Source organism: Sorex fumeus, unplaced genomic scaffold (assembly GCF_029834395.1).
Source record: "Sorex fumeus unplaced genomic scaffold, SorFum_2.1 ptg000014l, whole genome shotgun sequence".
Taxonomy (NCBI): domain Eukaryota; kingdom Metazoa; phylum Chordata; class Mammalia; order Eulipotyphla; family Soricidae; genus Sorex; species Sorex fumeus.
Window position 1 is genome coordinate 22,984,153 of NW_026606071.1, and position 25,060 is coordinate 23,009,212.

Below are 25,060 nucleotides of genomic sequence, written 5' to 3' on the forward strand. Positions count from 1 at the left end.
TAGTTACTCTGTGAAATGTGAGATTTTATAATCTATACTATATAATAGGTAAAAGAAAAAGTTATTTTAAAAAGCCCCCCCCATTTAATTTCACTCTTCAATATGAGCTTTTCAAAAGAATACACAACTCTAGAATTTCCAGGATCTCTCTCTCTTCTCTCTCTCTCTCTCTCTCTCTCTCTCTCTCTCTCTCTCTCTCTCATTCTTTCTCTCTCATTCTTATTTTTTCACTATGGGACATTTAACAGCATTTAGGCTTTTTTATCAAGAGTTCAATAGGAGTTCCCAGTGTGAGTAATTTCTAACCACCCTCTGCTGGTATCTATAAATCATGTGTCAGATCTATAATTAATGAATTCAAAGGAAGATAAAAGGGGAAGCTTTTTAAGAAACACTAAAGTTAAACGATTTCCTCAATCATCCATTTTTTCTTAAAATTGATAATGTTTCCTACTGGTAGAGAACCACAAAGCTCTTTACTAGTAGCCTTGTCTTCCAGGATTTTACCACTGACCAAAGAAGCTTGCTAAGTGTGAAAATGGACTATTGCAAATCCTTACCAGTTAGAATTCAAACTACCATTTTATCCTAACCCCTCAAAATATAATGAAAAGCATAACCTTAGCCTGGGAAAAAAACATAATCTCTATGTACAAAGTAAGATATTTATATTCAAAATATAGAAACTAATTGAAACATGAGAAAAATATCAGTGACCTCATGCCACTAATTTTTAAACATCTTCCTTTTAAAAAAATATTAATTCATAGAATCAGTGTTATTAAGAGTTTTCTATAGCAATAACAATTTTATAAAAGAAATAACACAGCATTAATTTTATTTTACCAGCATCAGAGTAATTATTCCTGATCTTTATCAATTTTATATTTTAGTTCATGCAAGAAAATTCAAATAAGAATGAGTGTATATATACCATGCTAGAGAATGCTATAGAATTTTACATCATTTTCTATCTGTATTTGGACTCCATGATTTTCTCATGTTTTCTCTAGAGAAACGTTTTTGGTAGTCTTAATCAAAAGTAAAATTGCTAATTATATCATGTTAGATATATGTGTATATTTATGTATGTATCATATATGTATGTATATCATATACATCACTGTCCTCCCGTTGTTCATTGATTTGCTCGAGCGGGTCCAGTAACGTCTCCATTGGAGACTTTTGTTGTTGCTGTGTTTGGCATACCGAATACATCACGGGTAGCTTGCCAGGCTCTGCTGTGCAGGCGAGATACTCTCGGTAGCTTGCCAGGCTCTCCGAAAGGGGCGGAGGAATTGAACTCGGGTCGGCCACGTTGGCTGCATGCAAGGCAAACACCCTACCGCTGTGCTATCGCTCCTGTATATATATAATATTTCTGATCGGGTTAGAATTTTTTTCTAGGAGCTGGAGCTATAGCACAGCAGGGAGGGCGTTTGCCTTGCATGCAGCTGACCAGGGCTCGAATCCCAGCATCCCATATGATCCCCTGAGCACCACCAGGAGTAATTCCTGAGTGCATGCACCAGGAGTAACCCCTGTACATCGCTGGGTGTGACCCAAAAAGCAAAAAAAAAAAAAATAGAATTTTATTCTAGGTATTAAGATTTGGATCCATTTCTCTAGTGTTCACACTTTAAGAGGTCTTAGAACAAATAAGAACTCGGTTCTTCTCAAAAACTTAATTATATTAAGAGAGTTTTCCATAAGTTAAAAGACATGAAATTCTAATCAGATTACACATCCATGAAGAATCTTCTTGATTCATCTATAGCAAATATACTTCCATAGGTTTTATTATCAAGTTGTTTAAGCCACAGTAAACTGAAACCAGAAAATCAGGAAGGTGATAGGAGAGGATGGAGGGAAAAGAGAATAAGTATCTAACAAGCACAGAGGCCAATTACTACAGAACATGTCAGTGAATATTTGTGATGACTGTTATTGCTTCTCAGTTTATACCACTGAGGAAATGATGAGATTTATTAATGACATTAGTAAGTACAGAAATGGAAACTTTCATTTATGCCCTTTATTTTCTACAAGGACTTCAATATGAGAAGCATTATAATGCATTTGAAAGCATTATACCAAGATGGCTTGATTATATATTTTCTGATGTTGGGGCTGGAGCGATAGCACAGCAGGTAGGGCATTTGCCTTGCACACGGCCGACCCGGGTTCGATTCCCAGCATTCCATATGGTCCCCCGAGCACTGCCAGGAGTAATTCCTGAGTGCAATGCCAGGAGTAACCCCTGTGCATCAACGGGTGTGACCCAAAAAAGCAAAATATATATATATATTTTATTTCTGATGTTCTATGTAAAATAGCCTTAATCGTCTTTTTACAAAAGTTTTTATGCCACAAAAGCTAAGTAACTGGTACATTTGGTGTTGTTTGGACATACCTGTCTGCTCCATAGTGAAACTCTTAAGACTGAATAAGATAAATGCATCATACAAATAAATTTAAACTTTTATGTAACTGGACTCGTGGGTATTAGATCAGCACAGAAAATGTAATCAATTTAGAATTATAGAGTTTCTCTGAATATTTGCTGGTGTATACAAGTTAGTGGTTTACAAATCTCTCATAGTTACAGTTTGAAAATTAAACAGTTCATACACTGTAGATGATACTTATACATGGTCTTGAATGGAAAAAGCATCTGAATGAAATATTTTTTTCGAGCAATTTAGTTTAGCAAGCATTTCTTAAACAGCTGTAGTGAATTATGCACTAGACCGGCGACAGAAAGCTTTAAATGACTCATCTCACAATCTAGGAAGCTGGTAGAATGATAAATACATAAACAAACTTAACATGATAAGGGTTATATAGACAAATATAAAAGTAAACTGAGTGTTGAGATAATGGAGCAATTAATTCTGCCTGTGGAGGAAATCATGAAAAGTGGTTTTCTGAACTTTGCTGTGAAGGATCAATAGTTATTAAACCACTGAACCAGAATGCAAATCATATTTTGTATGAAAGAAGAGTGTGGACCAAATCACCACAGTGGATACATCCAAATGCAATTTATTGTCCCTAGAAAAATAAAATTCTTGTGTGGAAAGAATAGTCTCATTCGAATCAGCTGAAATTATGTCAGGACAGATGATGTAATACAGGGACCAATGGAGGTAAATTACTTTTGAAGACTAGAAATTACCTGCCTCCTATCTCACCAGATACTCTTTTTCTTTGTTTTTATTTTCTTTCTGTTTTCTAAGCATGTACTTGAAAATCAAAATGTATTCTGTACCTTTCATTACTATTGCTTTCAAATTAACTTAAATTATTTCAGTCCAAAATGAAAGGCTCTTTTCTAGTCAGATTATTTTTTTCTATTTTAATACGGTAAACAGATGTTGTTGCTGAGTGATTTTAGAGCTCTGGAGATTTATTCCAGACACTCTTCTTCCATAGTCCTGTACCATTTCACCTGGACTTCCACCCCATTCCAAGGCATACTTGCTCTAGTTTTTCAAGTTAGGTTTTCGACTTTGGTCACTGGGTATTGAGATTATCCCAGGGAGCTTTGCAGAGGACCCATTAGAAGCATGCAGATGCAGGAGCTGACATCTGGTCACTATTAATCCTCTCAACACCCTGGCCTGATTCAAACTGGCCTTGGGTCCCAGCCAAGTACCCCTGGGAAAATGAGTCTCCTCATGATGCTGCCTCATGTTTGCAGAGGCAAGTACTTTCTTACTCTCCTGCCTTTCTTACTCTGCTTTCTGTGCTTATTAGAACTCCAGTTAAGGGAACCTTATAAAATATCATCCACTGGTGAAATTTTAGTATTATCTGTAAAAGTAGCAGAGGTAGTAAATAATTCAGTACTGCTGAGTATGGTAGGGGCTGAAGGAGAGGTCACTGTAATCCCAGAAATACGTGAACAAGCTTCAGGGTCCATAGAAAACATCCTGCAAAGTGTATCACTCCCATCCCTTATCAAGAATTAACAGAACCAAGTTCATAAGCAAATCAATGGCATAAGCATTTGTTTTTAAGAGGAGTCTTTTTTCCTTTCTCTTTTCTTTTATTATTTATTTATTTATTTATTTTTATTTGGTTTCTTTTTTTTAATTTTTATTTTTTTAATTAAGTCACTGTGAGATACACAGTTACAAAGCTATTCATGATTAGATTGCAGTCATACAATGATCCAACATCCAACACCCATCCCTTCTCTCCCTTTCTCTCTCTTCCTTTCTCTCTCTCCCTTTCTCTCTCTCCCTTTCTCTCTCTCCTTCTCTCTTTTCTATTTCTCCCTCTCCTTCTCTCTTCTCTCTCTCCCTTTCTCTCTCTCCCTTTCTCTCCTCTCTTTTCTCTTTCTCTCTCTCCTCTCTTCTCTATCTCTCTTTTTCTCTCTCTCCTTTTGGGCATTATGGTTTGCAATCCAAATAATGAGAGGTTATCCCATTATCTACTTTCAGCACACATCCCCCATCCCTAATGATTCCTCCAACCATCATTGTCTTTGTGATCCCTTTTCTATTCCAGCTGCCTTCTCCCTCATCTCATGAGACAGGCTTCCAACTATGGTTCAATTTAGGTGCCTGGTTCTTGTTATTCTTCTCTAAACTGTAAACAATCATCCCAGTGTATAACACTGTTATCAATATTTAGTTGTCTCTAGAAATTTAAGTTTCTTTTCAGTTTGTACCCAAGGACTATACAAAGTAGAAACTCATAACCATTATCATTAATACCCATTGTTCTATATGTGACTCAGATGTGTAGACCAGGACATGCTACTGCTTTGACATTTTACTGTTATATGAAACAGTGAGAGTGCTGTTTATGTTATCAGATTGTGAGAATTGAATGAGAGAATATATGCCAAAGTTTTCAAAAGGATTAGCCTATAGTAAGTGCTCAGTAAAATTGGGAATGTAACACCAAACATCTTGTCTTTTGCTCTTTTCTTCCTTCTGCCTTACAAATCAGAATGCAGTTAAAGGGTTGGAAAGCCATCCCAAAACATCGAAGACCTTCATTTCCTCACAGTTTTCATTTGTCATTATGTGGTCAGAAGAAGTGACTTTTTATCTCCACTCTCTTTTCCTTCCTGTTTTTGAACTTTCTTTGCTCTTTTGTTGAAAGGAGACTGATAAAACTGGTAAAGGAGGTTGGCAGAGGTGAAGAGCATAGCTCTTCTTTTGGGTTAGGTATGGTGGCAATAAAGCATGCAGCAAAGTGCCTGTCTTTTTGGCTGGTGTATCAGAAAATCATATAATAGGTGGCTTATGAAAATAGAAATGTATTGCTCTTAATTCTGAAGACAAAAAAGTCTAAAGATCAAAGTGCCAGAAGATTCAGTATCTAGCCAAAGACCCCTTCCTTGTTGATAGATACCTCATTTGACTGAAGAAATGGGAGGTCTCTTTATCACTTTCATATCTCTCTTACAAGGACATGAATCCCACCCATGAAGGTTCTGCTTTCATAGATCATCCCACAAAGACCCCCTATATCCTACTATCACACTAGGGATAAGAGTTGGAACATATGAATTTAGGGCTTGGGGTGGGAGGCAGACATTCAGCCCACAGCAGAAAATTATTTTTTTTAATAAATGTAAGCATGACCCAGATAATGATGAAAGAGATTCACATTTACTGAATAACATCCTTGGGTATTAACTCAGGGTAAAAACATTTGATGAGAGTGTGCATTTTCATGCCTCAGTATTTACTTGAGCATATTATTAATAGAAACAGAACTACTAAAAGCCACTTATCTTTGTCACAATTATTCCAAAGCAGAATAAACATAAGTTTTGAGGCCTCTTACTGATTTTGAATTATGATTTCATCACTAAATCAACAACTTCACAACTTCAGTTGATCAATACTGGATGTAGATATTTGTGTGTATGTGTGTATGTATAACCTGATTTCTTCCTCTTTTCATTTTCTCCGTAACTCTGGCACACCAAGCAGTCTCCTCTTTCCATTTAATCTGTCTTCTAACTCTGACTTTCATCTAGTTTACTTTCCAGAATATATCTTACATATAAACATCTTAATTTGAATAATAATCTTTATAGAGCCTAAATATTGCATCTCAGTGTAGGGGCTACTGAATAGGGAATTCTGAGAAGTTGGAATATATGGTATTCTGATCCAACTCTGACCTTAGCTCTCTGAGCAAGTACTAATCTATATGCCTTCCCTTTAGAAGGGTTCGATAAATGGTTTCTCATCCTCTTTGGGCATCACATTATTTATCTGTAAGTGGAAGAGGTTGGAAGGGATGACCTTCCAGGACCCTTCCAACTCTGAATTCTGTGATTATATTCTAAATGTTAGAACAACATGGTGCTTACTGGCATCACCATTAATGAAATTACGCATCATTTATCTTATAAATGAAAAGCACAAACCAATAGCAATACACCAGCCAGGCCTAAAAATGCGAGTGTGGGTTGTATTTTTTTTAATACCCACAACTCATTAATGACACTTGTGATGAATGAAAATATCATATATATATTATCCCTGCTACTCTGGGATGGCCTGGCCTACTATTTTGTTTGGACTGAGATGCAACAAACATGTTGCTCTTCAATGTAGGTCCACCTACTTGATACTTGAAAAGTAGCTGGAAGTAAAAGTTTGTGCTTAAAACCTGATGATAATAGATTTTTTTACTTAAAAAATGTTCTTTCCATATCTCTTTTTCTCTTGTCTGTCTCTTCACTATACTCTTGCCCCATCCGTCACAAAAAAGGTTCCTAAGAGGTTAACTGCAAGATCTTGCTAATATGTATTTCCTCCCATCTAGAAATGCCCATAAAGTTTTCATCTTTATCATCCTTCTTCCTGTCAAAGAGAATGAGGTGTTCTGCCAAAAATGAATCTCTACAAACCCAACCCTACACCTCATTTCCTGTGACTGAAGTTAGGAACCTCATCCAACTCTCCCTTCTTCCTTCATAGTAAAATTCACACATGCATCTCCCATCATCATGAATGATTGTACTGAGGCTCCCCACTGCCCACGCAAGATTCACACCCCTTTCCCCAGACAGAACTCCCCATTCTTAGTTCCAACAGGTGCCAAACTGAACAGAAAAGTTTCTTTGCTTGTTTCTAACTTTCAGAAACAGAACCCTTTGATCAGGTTTCTTCTTATCATTGTCATATAACTTAAATCTTTCTATGCATGCATGTGCCCCCCTCCAAATAAGATAATGAAGAGATTTCAGCCCTTCTCATTTCCAGACTTGCTTCAAATCAGGGTAAGTGGAGTTGGAAATCAAGAGGAAATGGGGGAGCATCACCCTCTCTGAGACATTGCGCTTGGGTGTTCACACCACTGAGATGTGGTTGAGTGTCTCTGCTGTGGCCTGGCCCCCTTGGTGTCACCTCACATGGCGTGTGTGCTCACATATGCTCTGTGCACTCGGCTTCTACATGGCTACCACCTGCTCCAGCAGGGCACGTCCACAAGGGCATCGGCACCCCAGAACGGCTTTTGCCACAGCCCCTCTCCTCTGACCGTCTGCTACTGCATTCCTCAATGTTGATCGACTCCTTCGCAGGGTTCCCTTCCCAAAGCTCTAGGCTTGGTTCTTTTTATTCATTATATGCTCTGTGTATGTGTGTATGCTTATTTTCTTAAGACAGTTCTTTTTTTCTCTTTTTTCAGTTCATTTGAACATTTTTCAACATTTATCCCAGATATTTCTACGCGAAAAACCCTTTAACTTTGCCCTTTCCCTATTTTAATTTGTATCAGTGTAGTCTAGAGATGTGTACCAAATGGAGTTCTAGTCAAGGCAGAAGAGGCCAGAATAATGAAATCTGCACACTTTGCCTCTGACTGACTTTTAGATTGGGGGAAAGTTGTTTAATATGTAGGCTTTGGTTTCCTTTTCTGCAAAATATAAATAAAAACATGAACCTATGTCAATCCTGGGTTTTGGTGAAAATCACTAGAAGAGCTTGAGGAAAACTTACCTAGGAACACAGACTGTTCTACAGCCTGTTGTTATTGTTGTATATTAAAAAGGGGGTGTGTCGGGGACTTTGACTATACCTGAAATACTCAGGCTTACTCATGACGCTGTGCTCAGGGATTACTCCTGACTGTGCTCAGGAGTTCCGCAAAGGATTCAGCACCATCGACCATATCCACATGATAACCAAGCTCATTGAGGTTTCTCGGGAGTTCAAGATGCCGCTCTAACGTTCATTGATTTAAAGAAGGCCTTTGATTCTGTTGAGACGAAAGTGGTCATTGAAATCCTAGCCAATCAGGGCATTCAAGCCCAATACAACAAGATCCTCCGTGAGCTGTATTGCGGATTCACTACCAGGATCTCACCATTCTACAAAGAAGTAATCATTGATTTCAAGAGAGGGGTTTGGCAGGGTGATACCATTTCCCCAAAACTCTTCAGTGCCACCCATGAGAACATCATGAAACGACTGGAATGGGAAGGAATGGGAGTGAAGATAGATGGTCGGCAACTACACCACCTCTGCTTTGCTGATGACATTGTTTTAATAATGCCAAACATCACCCAAGCGGCACAAATGCTGGCCGACTTCGACCATGAGTGTGGAAAGGTAGGACTACAGCTGAATCTTACAAAGACAATGTACGCTATTCAGGTCTCCCAAAGAAGAATTGAAAGAGCTATGCTTGGAATATCATGTTTCACTCAAATGAGAGAAAGAATCCAGAGTTCCGACATCCGTCGACTATCAAGTATCAGGGACACTGTCTCGTTTGCCTAGGTGTCAAAAATCAGATGGGCTGGTCACGTAATGAGATTTAAAGACGACCGCTGGACTAGAGCTGTTACCAACTGGATTCCACGGGATGTCAAAAGACCATGTGGCCGCCCACCTACCAGATGGTCAGACTTCTTCATCAAGATCATGAACAATCGGTTTGAGGCTCTTCATGTTCCTAGAGCGAACAGACGCCATTGGGCTACGCTGGCACGCAACAGGGACAAATGGAGATGTTACTGATGCCTGCTCGAGCAAATCGACTATTAACGGAAGTTAAGTGACTTAAGTGATTAAGTGTGCTCAGGGGACTATATGCCATGCCAGAAATCAAACTAGGGTTGATAACTTGCAAGACAATCACATTATTTCATGTTCTATTTCTCCATACTGTTAAAAAAAACTTAGCAGCAATGGCATAATAAATATTATGCCATATAAAGTGGCATAATATTTCATCAATGCCTCAAGCCTGAAGTTTCTACCCTGGGTTATAACAGGCATTAGGGGAGCATGTTTCCACTCTCCACTCAGACTATTGGTATCTGAGATGTTTTCTTCTAGACTATCTACTGTGAAGATGTACTGTGGCCCCCTAAGTTCCTTTGTAGGCAGATCTACTATCACCCTGCAAGTTGCTGGCAATAAACCAACCTGTGAGTGAGTCTGTCGGTAGGTGTTAGAGTCTGGCTGGTCCTAGAAGTGATTTAGACTAGAGACCTTGTCCTCCAGGATTCACTGAAGTTCTGCAGACTCTGTAGTAGGTGGAGTTGTTCTGAAGATGCTGAATATTAATCAGGAAGGGCTTGCCCTTCCCGAACAGCTTGGCAGTTTCCTGTGTTAGATTTTAAAGTTTTCCTGCCAGAAGATAGCACTGCACTGTAGCACTGTCCTCCCATTGTTCATCAATTTGCTCGAGCGGGCACCAGTAACATCTCCATTGTGATACTTGTTGTTACTGTTTTTGCCAGAAGATATAGAAAATTTTTCTTCACTCTGTATTCTTGAACAAACAAGCAGACTCACAACTTTTGGGTTATGTTAGACAAAATTACATGAGAATATTTTTTAGCACTATTAGTTAGGCTGGGGCTGGAGCGATAGCACAGCGGGTAGGGCGTTTGCCTTGCACGCAGACAACATGGCCGACCTGAGTTCGATTCCTCCGCCCCTCTCAGAGAGCCCGGCAAGCTACTGAGAGTATTCGATATGCCAGACACAGTAACAACAAAGTCTCCAATGGAGACGTTACTGGGCCCGCTCGAGCAAATCGATGATCAACGGGAGGGCCTTTACTTTACTTTTATTAGTTAGGCTAGCAATGCTATCTAACATACCCATAACTAGTGTAAAGTGGATAATATTTAAGTCTGATGCTATGCTATTTTCTTTGCAGAACTATGTATGATCACTTCCTTTTGTTCCCAACCCTCTGCTCCAATCAGCAACATGGTCCCTTTCAGAGCAAATATCAGAACTAGACTAGGTTATCATGCTTGCCAAAATTTTCGGGAAGAGGCATTAACAAATGGCTAAATTATTGCAGCTCATGTCTTCTTCGTGATTCTAAAAATATATCTTAACACTATTCTTTATTGTTAGTATTTGTGATTTCTTGATAAACTCTGAAGTCCTTTTCTTCCAAAGAAAATAAATCATCCCTAGTAGTTGAGGTATTTTTTTTCCTTTTCTCATTTTTAAACCTGAACTTTTCCCCCCTAAGCAGCCACATATAATCACCTGTGTATCTCTGTTTAATAATAGTCTTTCTTTTTCCTGCACTAGGATGGCCGTCTGCGGATAAATGACCAACTGATTTCTGTTAATGGGGAAGCTCTTTTGGGAAAGTCAAACCATGAAGCTATGGAAACACTTAGGCGGTCCATGTCCATGGAAGGAAATATACGAGGCATGATCCAGCTGGTTATTCTGAGGAGACCAGAGAGACAGGCAGAGGTAATGATAATCTTTATTTTTCAGAGCAAATTGCCCAAACCACGACCAGTATTTGCAAACTCACATCACTACTATGGTAGTAAAGACTCATACTTATCCTTAAATTGGAAAAATATGCCCAGAAGGCCTCTCATGGATTTGTGTGGCTAAGAGGTCATTGTATAATTTAGGTATAACTAGGAGGTGTTAAAATGTGCATAGGAAGTAAGTAATTTATCAAATATAAACAGGTCCATGCTTTCTAGTTTTTTTTCCCAGACGTGTAGATTTCTGCAGTATATGTAAAAGACTTTATCATATAAACTAAAGCGTTAAATTTTAGAACATCTTTCTATATTATTTTGGTTGATTGGCTTGCAAACATTTCTTCTCCTTTCAACAAAGGTTGCTCAGTAAGAGAGAAAAATAAAATATTAGTTTTAATAATAATTTAACATAAACAAATATCAAGGTTTTCTAATTCAGTGAGGCTAGAAGGTAGTTGTGACTCATAATGGCTAAAATTAAATTCTGTGACCTTGTATTTTGTGAGTTAAATCTAAAGTTGGCTCTTTCATGGCTATGTACAATGTACAAGTGAGCTAGATGAGTGCTCAGTATGTAGCAGAACTTGCTCGGTACTTATAACTGACAAATGCTGTTGTTTGAGCTTTTTGTTTTGTTTTGTTTTTAAGATCCCACACCTCCCAGTAAGGTCCAGGGATCTGGAGGAAATTCCTGGAGATACTGGACCTAGCTCTCAGACCTGACAGTTTTATTGCTGGGAGGTACTGTGAGCTACCTCAGCTATGTTCAAAGACCAGTAGATCTTTACTTGGCATGCTAGAGGATCCTTGGGGCACTGGAATGAACCAAGGGCCTCATTCATGTCTTGACTGCTCTTTGGCCCCTTGAGCTATCTCCCTGGCCCCCTATTATCTGTTTTATTCCTTAATTGATCTTCATTTCCTGGTACATAGTAGACAATATATGTGAATGAATGAATGAATGAATGAGTGAATGAAAGTTGCATCTGAAAACAGATTTATCAGAGAAAGCAAGCAGAAGCAGTTAATTTATAAACTATATTATATCTTATTACATTATCAGCGATTGGAAAGTAGTAACTGTACCTTTTTACTCCTCTGTACATAACCTTGTAAATGTTAAATAAATGTAAATTGGCCAATTACTGGCGACTATATATAATGAGCCAGCTTGTTTTCAACATTTGTGTCTGCTTAAGTGACAGAGAGGCTTCCATGAATATTTAATAGATTTTACTTATGTACATAGTTATAAAACCTTATCTATTGCAACTCATCACAAGAGAAGGGGTCTTTTCTTGTTTGATTTGGGCTTTTCTCCATAGAACTCAGGTCTTGGATAAGGAGGTTATAGGAGGCTTTTGTACCCCTCACATCATCCCCTCCAAACACTTAGAAGTAGATTTCTTTTATGGTTTTGGAATAAAATCTCTCAACTGATAGACAGTATGGAACACACTGCACTTGAGTTTATACGGTGGCAAATACAAACATTGGGGTATGGGGGAATAAAAATTATTGTGGGCATAATTGTGTTCTATTCTTGGGCTCCACAAGATAAGGTCATATTTTATTTGCATTTTACTTGACTGTAGGTATTTGAGTTCTCACGTTTTAGGATGAACTGATGATCATTCCTTGGGAAGAAAGTCCTAAGCTTGCAGTTCATTGCCCCTGTGTCAGAGGTTTCCTGTTAATAGAGTTCAGTGGAATATCGATTGGGGATATGAAATGGGACAAAAAGCCATTTTTATGAGGACATTTAAACAGGATCCATTTTAAATTTTCCTAGTATTTACCTGATTTCCATGAGAGATGAGTAGACTCTTGATTTTCAGTTATTGAGAATCTTTATGGTACCCATGAAGATTAACGAACATTTCTACTTATAAAGATAGCAGCCTAATGTAAAATTAATCTCTATTAAATTGGAGTGGGGGGCAGGGGATTGGAAGCTTCAACTATTTGATCTCTCATATCTGTTTCACTCTGTCTAAGGATATCTCAAATCTGTTTTACTGTGTCTGTGTTTCCCTGCTCATGTTTTGGATGTATTCTCCTATGGAATAGCAGTCAACCTCGGGAATGATAAAAAAGCATCTGTAACCTAGAAAAAGAGCTCAGTATTGCTAAGAGATTCAAGCAAATCAATTAGTCATATTTGGCAAGAATACCAAAATGGTTACTCAAACATTATATTGGTATAAAAAAAATGAAAAAGCTACTTAAGAAAAGTCAAAATATACAGATGTTGGAGTATTTTCCCACATTACTCAGATGTACAAGATACGTAAACATCTTTGATGAGGACCTGGTGAAGAATACATAATGAGCCCTTGATTGAATCAAAATCATTTTAAACAGAAACATGTTTTTCAAAGGATGAGCTTGGAGTTCAATTGTAATTCTATTTGAGCCTAGAGACTTGGTATTAAAAAATGGGTTATGACCTGTTTTTTTTTCCCCTTCTCTTTCCCAAAACAGCTTCCTCTTGTTGCAAGCTCATCTTGGTAGAAACAGAATATGTTTTAAAATCCATTATATTTTTTATTGGCTGGGACACTAATGGAGGGCTCCATGACAGCTCTATTTTACAGGCTGAATACTTTAATTAGGCTGGTTACTGATCAGTTGTTGTGATATCGATTGTGTCATTTATCAAAGAGTTGGGAAAGCAAAAAAAAAAAAATCTGTTCTTGTAAAATCAGAACATGAGACTCTGCAAGGTAATTCCTACCTCTCATGCCTTCCTAGGCTCCAATTTAACTGAAGAATAGTTTGCTTCAGTTCTAGACTAGTACTTGACTGCTGGTATAGAAGCAAAATATAACACTGGATGTGGGAAAAGTATTGTAAGTCTTGACTTTTTTTAAGCAAAAATTCTAAGACCTTTAGCAGCTGAAAACATCTTAATAGCCTGTGAAGAATGCAGACATTGAATGTTTTAAATATTTTGTTTGACTAGTAGGATTCTGAGTTTTTGTAACTACAGAGGAACTTCTGAGTCAAATGCATGGGTTGAGGTCAAATGCATTTCTCAGAAGGGAAAAGCTTCAGGGATCAAATTTGTGTTATTGCTTGATGCCAGTACCTCTCAAAAATGGTCAAGGGCACAGCATTTCAAATGGCTTCCAAATACTTCTTAAAATATGTTAGGAAGACACATATGAGCAAGAGCAAAACCTCACTCTCAGTACTTCAACCCTCTTGAGTAAATAGCTAGAGCTCTCTTATCCTGTGCCCCCACCTCTTCCGCACCTGTGGAACATGGCTTGTGGGGTGTTATTCTGGATACAGCACTTTTAAGGAAACTGTGAATTTGCTTACAGATTGTTAATATTGGAAATAAGGAGAATAAGAGGGAGAGAGAGAAAAAAAAATCTCAGGAGTTTTACTGTCTGGCATTGTCATCAGTGTTTGTTTTAGCTCCTGGCCAAAAAGAGCCAGTGTCTGCAACTGGGACACACTCGCGGCATTACAGTGGCAAACCTGCTTGGGTTCTGACTTGTCCTGGAGCATATGCACTTAGTCACTGAGGGAAAGAGAGAGGAACCAGCTGGTTGGCAGAGAAACACCCTTGGCATGAACTGTATTCTTGTGTTGACACTGCCACAAGCTGCACTCCCAGATGGAAGAATATTTGAAAGAAGCCAGTTGTAAAAGGGGGAAAGAATAATAAAGCTAATCCTCTTTGGTGTTGGCTATCAGCACTCCTAATCCTTAGCAGCACACTGTCAGTATTTTTTTAATTCATATTCAGAGATATTTGAACTGATAGGGCCATTTTGATTTGCCCCCGCTGGGACTTAAATACAATAGACTCTTGAAAGATTAGTCATAAATCAGTCATTCTTTGAATTGACTTCCATTGGCTGAGTTGGAATGTATTAACACAAAGCAAATGTAATTTTTTATTTTCATTCCTTAGGAACCTACAGAGTGTGGGACCCACTCTAAGCAGTGCTTTGGGAACTGTCAAAGCTCTTTAGCCGCCTCTAGGAGAAATGGTACCAGTCCACCACATAGGTTTCGCCCTTATAGTCCACAAGACAAGAAGGAAGGTAAGAGTCTCTCCATCTTTATCACTACCAGTGATGTGATAAAATGCATGTGTGACATATTTTTGTTAACAAATGGACAAAATGAAGCTAATTAGGGTAAGTGCAGACTTTGTTACTGAGTCATAGAACTGAGAGTTAGGGAAGAACTGACTCAGAAGTTGTGAAGTAGATTCCTGGCATTGCATCGATTGAAGTGACAGATCTATGCTTGCTGCCCCAAACACCGAGGGTTATATATAAAACAAACCATGCCTGGAAAAACAAAATGAAAAACTGTTGCTTTTTTTTAACAGTTTTTTGGTATGTAAGTTACCCAAGTATAAGCACTCAGTAGATTTTTAAAATATACGGACTAGAATTAAACCATAAAGTGATAATAATGATTCACACATGTGTACTTGATTCCAGGATGAGTGTAGTAAATCCTAAAAATGAAAATCATTATATGATGGGTGGAAATGTTCTTGTTTTAGAATTTCAACACTATTATTATTTGGTATCAGTACAGTAGAGCTCGAGATATGAAAACACTTGAATTTCCTTCCTATTTTCACCAGAATTATACTTGGATGACCAAGAAAATCCTTGAATTTTCCTGCATCCCCTTTCTTATAACTATATTACTTTGTATTACAAAAATTATTGAATTAAAAATGTAATCTTTCTCAGACTTCTATCAAAAATACCTATCAACAACATTCATACATATAGCAAGCATTTTCTTTATGCATATATGTGTACATAAATACAACTAAAATTAAATATACCAGATACAATGTTCAAGGGACATTTTTAAATCAGTGCCACATTATGAAACTATTTCTATGTCTTTGAATTTCTGGATAATTATATTAGTGGCATAGTAATCTTCTAAATGGAGATACTGGATATTATGTCAATGTATTCTTCATTTTGGATACTTAAAATGTTATACCAAAATTTACATGGAAACAGGTTTTGTACTTTAAGATTACTTACTGTCAGTCAGATTTATAAATATGAGACTGTTCTAAATTTAGGTTGTTTTACAAAAATGGGATATTTCCTCTTCTGCTTTCCTCCATTTTTCATGAGAGAGTAGTAACAGCTGAGACCATTTATTAAGTATTTACTGTCTATTAGATACTGTTAAGTAATTTATATGTACACTTGAAGTGAATTATGTTATTATCCTCATTTTACAGATGAATAAACAAAGTTAGACAGAGTAAATAACTTACCCAGGTTCCTGTACTTGATCCATGCAAATCCTGAATTCAGTTCTTGTCTTCGTTCCAGTCCCAAGTTCATTTTTTCTCTAAATTTTAATTTATTAAAAGGCCCCCCTCCCGTTGATCGTCGATTTGCTCGAGCGGGCCCAGTAACGTCTCCATTGGAGACTTTGTTGTTACTGTGTCTGGCATATCGAATACTCTCGGTAGCTTGCCGGGCTCTCCGAGAGGGGCGGAGGAATCGAACTCGGGTCGGCCATGTTGGCCGCTTGTAAGGCGAACGCCCTACCCGCTGTGCTATAAAGTTATTTATAGTTGAGTTTTTCACATGTAATGTTCCATCACCAATCTTGTGACCAGTGTCAACTTCACTTTGTTCCCAGTTTCCCTCTGCAACTCCCAACCCTTGTCTGCCATCTTGACAGGCACCATTTTAAGTTTGATTATTGAAGTTTTTTTTAATTTATTTTTTATTAGTGAAACACCATGAGGTACAGTTGTAGATTTACAAATTTTTGTGCTTCAGTTTCGGTCATACCATGATCAAATACCCATCCCTCTACCAGTGCCCATTTTCCACCACCATGGATAATATCCCTCCCTCCCCACCCCCCCCATCCCCCCCTGCCACTGTGGCAGGGCATTCCCTTTTGTTCTCTCTCTCCTTTGGGGTGTTGTGGTCAGCAAAAGAGGCATTGAGTGGCAAACATGTTCAGTCCAGTCTACTTTCAACCTGCATCTCCCCTCCTGGGAGGATCCTCCAAACACCCTCCATTTGGTGCTTCCTTCTCTATCTGAACTGTCCTTTCCCCTAGAATACCCGGCTGGCCTCTAAGCTATGGAGTAATCCTCCTGGTATTGATCTCAGCTATTCTTGGGTATTAATCTCATATTTTGTTATTTTATATCCCCCAGATGAATGCAATCTTTCTATGTCTATCCCTCTTTTTCCAACTCATTTCGCTTAGCATGATACTTTCCATATTGTACCACTTGTATGTAAATTTCATGACTTCATCTTTTCTAAGAGCTACATAGTACTCCATTGTGTAGATATACCAAAGTTTCTTTCTCTTTTTTTTTCCTTTTTTTTTTCCCTTTATTGTATTTTTTTTTTTAAGTTGTAGATTTACAATTTTTTGTGCTTTGGTTTCAATTATACAATGATCAGATACCCATCCCTCCACCAGTGCCCATTTTCCACCACCATGGATAATATCCCTCCCACCCCCATCCCCCCATCCCCCCTGTCTCTGTGGCAGGGCAATCCCCTGTGTTCTCTCTCTCCTTTTGGGTGTTGTGGTCTGCAAAAGAGGCATTGAGTGGCAAACATGTTCAGTCCATAGTCTACTTTCGACATGCATCTCCCCTCCTGGGAGGATCCTCCAAACATCCTTTATTTGGTGCTCCCTTCTCTATCTGAACTGCCCTTTCCTCTAGGATACCCGGCTGGCCTCTAAGTTATGAAGTAATCCTCCTGGTGCTGATCTCAGCTATTCTTGGGTATTAATCTCTTACTTTGTTACTTTATATCCCCCAGATGAATGCAATCTTTCTATGTCTATCCCTCTCTTTCTGACTCATTTCGCTTAGCATGATACTTTCCATATTGTACCACTTGTATGTAAATTTCATGACTTCATCTTTTCTAAGAGCTACATAGTACTCCATTGTGTAGATGTACCAAAGTTTCTTTAACCAGTCATCTGTTCTTGGGCACTCAGGTTTCTTCCAGTTTCTGGCTACTGTAAAGAGTGCTGCAATGAACAAACAAGTGCAGATGTCACTTAGACTACACTTTTTTGCCTCTCTGGGATATATTCCCAAGAGTGGTATCGCTGGGTCAAATGGGAGCTCAATTTCTAATTTTTTGAGGAATGTCCATACTGTTTTCCGAAAGGGCTGAACCAGTCGGCATTCCCACCAACAGTGAAGGAGTGTCCCTTTCTTGCTACATCCGCGCCAGCAATGGTTGCTTTTGTTGTTTTGAATGTGGGCCAGTCTCTGAGGTGTGAGATGGTATCTCATTGTGGTTTTGATCTGCATCTCCCTGATGATTAATGATGTAGAGCATTTTCTCATGTGCTTTTTTGCCATTCGGATTTCTTCTTTGAGAAAGTTTCTGTTCATTTCATTGCCCCATTTTTTGATGGGGTTGGATGTTTTCTTCTTGTGGAGTTCAACCAGTATTTTGTATATCCTTGATATCAACCCCTTGTCAGATGTGTATTCGGCCAATATTCTTTCCCATTCTGTAGGCTGTCTTTATATTTTGGTCACTGTTTCTTTGGAGGTGCAGAAGCTTCTTAGTTTAAGATAGTCCCATTTATCTATCTCTGTTTTCACTTGCTCGGCCAGTGGCGTGGCATCTTTGAAAATACCATTAGCCTCAATGTCATGGAGGGTTTTGCCAACTTTGTCTTCAATGTACCTTATGATTTCTGGTCTGATGTTGAGGTCTTTAATCCATTTTGATCTTACCTTTGTACATGGTGTTGGGCAGAGTTCTGAGCCCATTTTTTTTTTTTTGCATGTAGCTGTCCAGTGATGCCAGCACAATTTGTTAAAGAGGCTTTCCTTACTCCACTTCACATTTCTTGCACCTTTATCAAAGATTAGATGATCATATGATTGAGGGGAGATGTCAGTGTATTCAACTCTGTTCCATTGGTCTGAAGTTCTGCCTTTGTTCCAGTACCATGCTGTTTTGATTATTACCGCTTTGTAGTAAAGTCTGAAGTTAGGGAGGTTGATTCCTCCCATTTTCTTTTTCCCAAGAATTGCTTTAGCTATTCGTGGGGGCTTATTGTTCCATATAAATTTCAGGAGTGTTTGTTCCATTTCTTTGAAGAATGTCATGGGTATCCTTATAGGGATTGCATTGAATTTATACAATACTTTCAGTGGTATTGCCATTTTGACAATGTTAAGTCTCCCGACCCATGAGCAGGGGATATCTTTCCATTTCCTCATGTCCTCTTTTATTTCCTGAAGTAGCGTTTTGTAGTTTTCTTTGTATAGGTCCTTTACTTCCTTAGTTAAGCTGATTCCTAGGTACTTGATTTTCTGGGGCACAATTGTGAACGGGATTGATTTTTTCATGTAGCTTTCCTCTCTCTCACAGTGGCGAATAGGAAAGCCATGGACTTTTGGGTATTGATTATGTAGCCTGCAACTTTACTATACAAGTCTATTGTTTCTAGGAGGTTTTGGTGGAGGTTATTGGGTTCTCTAAGTATTTAAGTTTGAGTCTCATGACTTCAGTATTGTTGACTCTGTAGTTTGGACATTTAGCTTTATTATTCACTAACACCACCAGTTTACCTTAACCTTGATCTCTGTTGTTTCTCATCTGTCTCTTTTCTCCATCCCCTATCTTCCACTCATTATCTTTCATTCTCCCTATTCATTCTTTATACTATGGCACATGTAACATCTCACATTGCCCTCTAGAAACTATTAAAGTCCTATTACCTGATATTAAAAGTGTCCCTGAGAAGGTGACTTTATTATTGTATCCAGAAAAAAAGTATGCCTTTCATCAATTTCTTAAATTAAGATTTTCTCTTTTTTTTATTGTTGTTTGTTTTGAGACTGCACTTAGCAGTGCTCAGAACTTACTCCTGGCTCTGTACTCAGGAATTAATTCTGGCAAGTTCAGGATTGATATGAGATCTGGGGCATTTAACCTGGGCCCACCTAGTAAAAAACAAATGTGCCACCCGTTCTACTAACTGTACGGACCCCAAATTAATATTTTCTTGACAGAAATGTATGATATCTAATTTAAATCATAGTGTCTAGTTTAGGGATGGAGCTATAGCACGGTGGTAAGGTGTTTGCCTTGCGTGCAGTGGACCCAGTCGACCTGGGTTCAATTCCTCCACCCCTTTCGGAGAGCCTGGTAAGCTACTGAGAGTATCCTGCCCACACAGTAAAGCCTGGCAAGCTACCTTTGACATATTAGATATGCCAAACACAGTAACAAGTCTCACAATGGAGACATTACTGGACCCGCTCGAGCAAATCGATGAACAATGGGAGGACAGTGCTACAGAGGAGTGCTACAGAGTCATCTAGGTGAAGGAATAGGAAGCTTTCTACAAGGAGAATCCACTCCTTTTCTGCTTTGCTCATATTATGAGCATGAACACTGGTGTTTGTCTTAAAATGTCTAAGTTTTTATTATCTATTTTATTGGCATTTAATGTTAAGTAGCATGTGGTCCACTTATAATCCTAGAGTTTAATTCCTAATATCAACAGTGATGTCTAAAAGAAATTATACATGGTATCTCTATCTTCTTTAATGTGTAATACCTATATTTCTGAATAAGTAAATTGTAATACCTATGATGCTGATGCGATAGCACAGCAGTTAGGGCATTTGCCTTGCATGTGGCTAACCTGGGTTTAATTCCTCCACCCCTCTTGGAGAGCCCAACAAGCTACCAAGAGTATCCCACCCACATGGCAAAGCCTGGCAAGCTACCCATGACGTATTTGATATGCCAAAAACAGTAACAACAAGTCTCGCAAAGGAGACGTTACTGGTGCCTGCTCAAACAAATTGATGAACAATGGGAGGACAGTGCTACAGTGCATGATGCTGATGATTACATGAAGTATTTTTAGAGGTCTTGTTGATAACTTGAGGAAATCAGATGACATGTTTACGGAGGATAGCAAAGGGTAGATAATGAAACTGTTCAACTAAAGTGCAAAGATACATTGGAAAATTGTTAAATATGACAGTCCATTCCAAACACACGCCTAAAATAAAATGCAATATAAAGTCTTGGAACCTCAGTAGAATGTTCAGTTTGTGTTTCCAGTGAATAGTTGTTGGGCATGGAGGTTTGCAGGAATCAGAGGGAGTTTCCAACTTCCCTGTTCCTCCTGACATATATGTTTGGGTAGGACACCAATAAAATAACCCTGAGGATCAGCTATCTAAAGGTTCTTGTTATGCTTCTCCCAAGGTGGCATTAAAAAATCCAGTTCCTTCAAGAAGTCACATAACTAAATATTCTTAAATGCAGAAAAGTTCTATAGTTATTTCCTTGCGGATCTGTGTTGTGCTAGCCAGTTTTAAGAAATGATTCTGTCAGTATATACATTCATTAAATTTTAATAGTAATAGGCTAGTAGATGAAATTCTCTGACATTTCATATAATCCTAGAGCTTAGAGACTATACATACAATATACATATATAAATAGAATTTATAAACATCATGTCCCTTACCTCTTTATAATACTAATAGCATTTAAAATGTTGAGGGCCACTGAGACTTTCTGAGATTTTTTAGATGTGTCTGAGATGGCTTGGAAAAAACAAGATTAACTTCACAAAACGCAATTTTTAGTGAGGAAAGAAACTTTTGGAGGCAAAATATTCACTTATTTTCTTCTCTTTATGGTTTTTCTTTGTGTAGTTAAAAACTGTAGACTAATATGCTATGTTCCATCTATTTTTGTAATAATAGTGTGTCCACCAAAAACTCTCTGGTTATCACATACATACATACACACACACACACACACACACACACACACACACACATACACACTTCTGTCAAGCTATTACACAGAAGAGGTGTTTTAGGACTAACATTTTTCAAAATTGTAACATCAAAATTTCGTGTTCGGGTTTGTAGTATTTCTTGCTAGAGGATTCCTGCAGTGGAATAAGTGTAGTGCTCCCTGATAATGATAAGGATAAAGGTGTTTCCCATGAGTTTCTTTAAAGTTCTATTATATATTTGAATGGTAATGAAGGGCTCTACCATCATATTTTCCTCAGGTATTGTGCTAGTAGATCTCACTTCAGACCAAGAAATAACCTGCACTCTGCTGGCCTTTGATTCCTGACATTCCTGTCATTTCTCTCAACCCCCTACTCAGTTCTCTGTTCCTACTTCCTCTCACCTTTGAGCTCAGAGCTTCCTGACCTCTGCCTTGGTCACCGGTTACCTCTGCCTCCAATTTGGATCACCTACTGAGGATGTTTCCTGCCTTTCATCCCTTCCCCAAATCTCACATTTTGGTTCTTTGTCCTGTGCCCATGAATGAATGAATCCAGGGTCCTTGGAGAAGACTTAATAGTGTGTAATTATTCTTAATGTATCTTCTTCTGGGAACTAGTATTTATCCCCTGCTCTCTAGTAGATAAGGCACTCCCTCTGAGTGGTGATCAGAAATTGGATTATACTTTTCAATTTGACTGATGTTTATTGGATGCCTCCATTGTGTTGGGAACATTATCAGGGATGCGAGGATGAATGCTACATTGTGAGTGCCCTCAAGAATATTTTAAAGCAGGGGTCAGTGACTTTGTCTGCTGAGAGTTAGATAGTACACATCTTATGCTTTGCTGACAGTAAGATCTCCATTGCAGCTCTTTAGCTCTGCTGATGTATTACACACGGAGCCAGACACTATACAGAGGAATGGAAATGGTTGTGTTCTGTTACACCTCATGTGCTCAGCCAGCTGGCAATCCTTTGGAATCAGGACTGTAGCTTGCCCGCTCTATATGAAGTTATAATTGCTAAGTCTTTCTTTATGATCTGTCTTTGATTATCAAGAAATAGTGATGGGAGGCTGACTGCCTAGTTGTTCATGACTCTTCCTGACCCCTGGGGCAGAGTTGAGTTTAGAGCAAGTCTTGGCCTGATCTGTCAGTTAGGTTTCTCCTGAAAAACAGGAACAATAAGAATTGGCTTCCATGATTAGGAACATAGGCAAGCCCCAAGATCTGTATGGTGAGATGGTGGCAATGTGAAGCCCTAGGGAAAGGAAAAGCTCAGGTAGTGAAGCAGGAAGAATTTTCCCTTATGTAGAAGAGGGTCAGCTTTTTTGTTTTATTCAAGCCTTCAAGTGACTGGAAGAAAACTACCCATGTTAAAGAGAGCAATGATCGGTGTTAATATCTCCTAAAATCAACCTCACAAAAACACCCAAAATAATATGCACCAGAGTACCTGGGAACCCTGTGGCCCTGACAAGTTGACACATAAGCTTCACCATTAAGCTTACAGGTTGGCAGATCAAGGCAGATACTGTTGCCAGTTGCATTTCTCAGGAGACAAAGACTTGTCTTTAATACAAGCAGTCAGGAACAAGTATTCCAATGCAACAGACCCATGGTGGATTTTATAATTTATAAGTTAATAATGATCTTTTCACTAGGTAACCCATTGCATTTATGTTACTGCACCATCTTATAAAATCATTGTACTCATCCATTGAAATTATCCTTATTCATATTTTATATATTTAGAACTCATGGTTAATGAACACTGAGTTGTTTGCCCAAGTTCTCAAATTTACAGGAACCATGATTGGAAACAGCAGACTTGCTCCAAAACCCATCCCCTTTATCAGGGTGCCATTAATGCTTTTCAAGCAAGTAGCAAATATGATGATTGCTTATGCACACTAACTTAAAGTCTAGTATATAAGTTCTCAGCAAAACTCATCATATGTTCTAGTGATAGTCAGGATGCAATGTCTTTTTTTTCTACTGTAGACTGACAGAGTGCAGGCTTTAAGTTGGTAAAAAGTCTGGGACTTAGATCTCTATCTTTTACTTCAAAGATGTCTAATTTAGGTATTTTGATTATAGCACTGTAGCACTGTCCTCCCATTGTTCATCGATTTGCTCAAGCAGGCCCAGTAATGTCTCCATTGTGAGACTTATTGTTACTGTGTTTGGCATATCTAATACGTCACAGGTAGCTTGCCAGGCTTTGCCATTCGGGCAAGGTACTCTGGGTAGCTTGCCAGGCTCTCCGAGAGGGCCGGAGGAATTGAACCAGGGTTGGCCGTCTGGCCGTGTGCAGGGCAAATGCCCTGCCGCTGTGCTATCGCTCGAGCATCAATACAAAATTACCCTTTGGGATGCCTAAATGTGAATAGAGATATGATGTGTCTCATGAGCTTCCCAAATACCTACTTGTCACTGAGGCAGAAATTTAAATCACCACATAACACAGTGTTCATTAGTGCTTTGCTCACAAAAATGTTAAGGCATGAAAGAGATGACTTCATTACTCTCCCACAAATCACAGGTAATGACTATGTGTCTGTCTACCCTAGTTACAAAAAGGTAGTCAAGATGCATGGACTTGACTTGCCCCAGGGGCTGCCAGCTGGTCACCAGCGTATAAAGCATATCAGGAAGCTTAGATTGCTCCTAGAAGCTGTGTTAGCTCCCATCCAAATCCTTCAGTTCAGTATAAGAACTCATTTGTTTCTAGGTTGCTTTATGAGTGGGTAAAAAATGTGTCTAAGAGATGCACTGGTGTAAAACCAAGCACTGAAAGTTTCTACCTTTAGTTTACTATAGCTTCACTAATTAATGTATTCTTTTAATAGAGTCATTATTTTTCACTGATGGATGGTCTGAGAGTGAAGTACCCCCTTCTCCACCACCACATCCCATTTTGGAACTGGGCCTTGAAGATTACAACCACAGGTATCGATAAAGTGATAGATTGTTAATGTTCCTTATTATGGTTTTACTGGGAAAACATAGCAACCTTATTTTAACTCTATTTCTTTCTACAATGAAAGCCTCATAGTAACTGTAATATCTTTTCGTGGAAAGCTCTCATAGCTAATAGCCTAATTTTTCATATTTTGTTGCATAGATTTGTTAAAATTCATTATAATTTTTCTTAAAATATTTATGATAGGATTATTTTTTGGTATTTTTAAAACCAGGCTTAAAAATCAGCACTGTAGAATTTGAAGAAAGTTATATGGAAAGATATAAAATAAAATTGAGAAGACATAAAGCTTAGTTTGTTTCTTTCACTTGTAATTGGCAAACCCTAAAGGCATTTTAAAAATAGATGTTCCAAGAAAGTTAATGGAATCTAAAAATTAAAGCAACACCATATATAATCTAAAATATTGAAAAGTGTACCCGATATTATATACATTTTTGAAATAGAAGCCCAAAAATCAATAATTTTTAGAATCATATAAGCATGAGAGAGATTTACTAAGCATACACACCATTTGACTAGTGGAATTCATG

At 38.3% G+C, this 25,060-nt stretch overlaps 1 protein-coding gene across 2 annotated transcripts in view; it reads left to right on the forward strand.

Moving 5' to 3' along the window:
• Window positions 1-25,060, forward strand: part of PARD3B (par-3 family cell polarity regulator beta) — a 1,231,823-nt gene that overhangs the window by 724,180 nt on the left and 482,583 nt on the right. For both annotated transcript variants that reach the window (XM_056111836.1, XM_056111837.1), the window contains exons 12-14: window positions 10,545-10,715; window positions 14,670-14,802; window positions 24,394-24,493. In XM_056111836.1, the coding sequence (XP_055967811.1) occupies window positions 10,545-10,715; window positions 14,670-14,802; window positions 24,394-24,493 (404 nt within the window). The remainder of the gene's footprint in view (window positions 1-10,544; window positions 10,716-14,669; window positions 14,803-24,393; window positions 24,494-25,060) is intronic.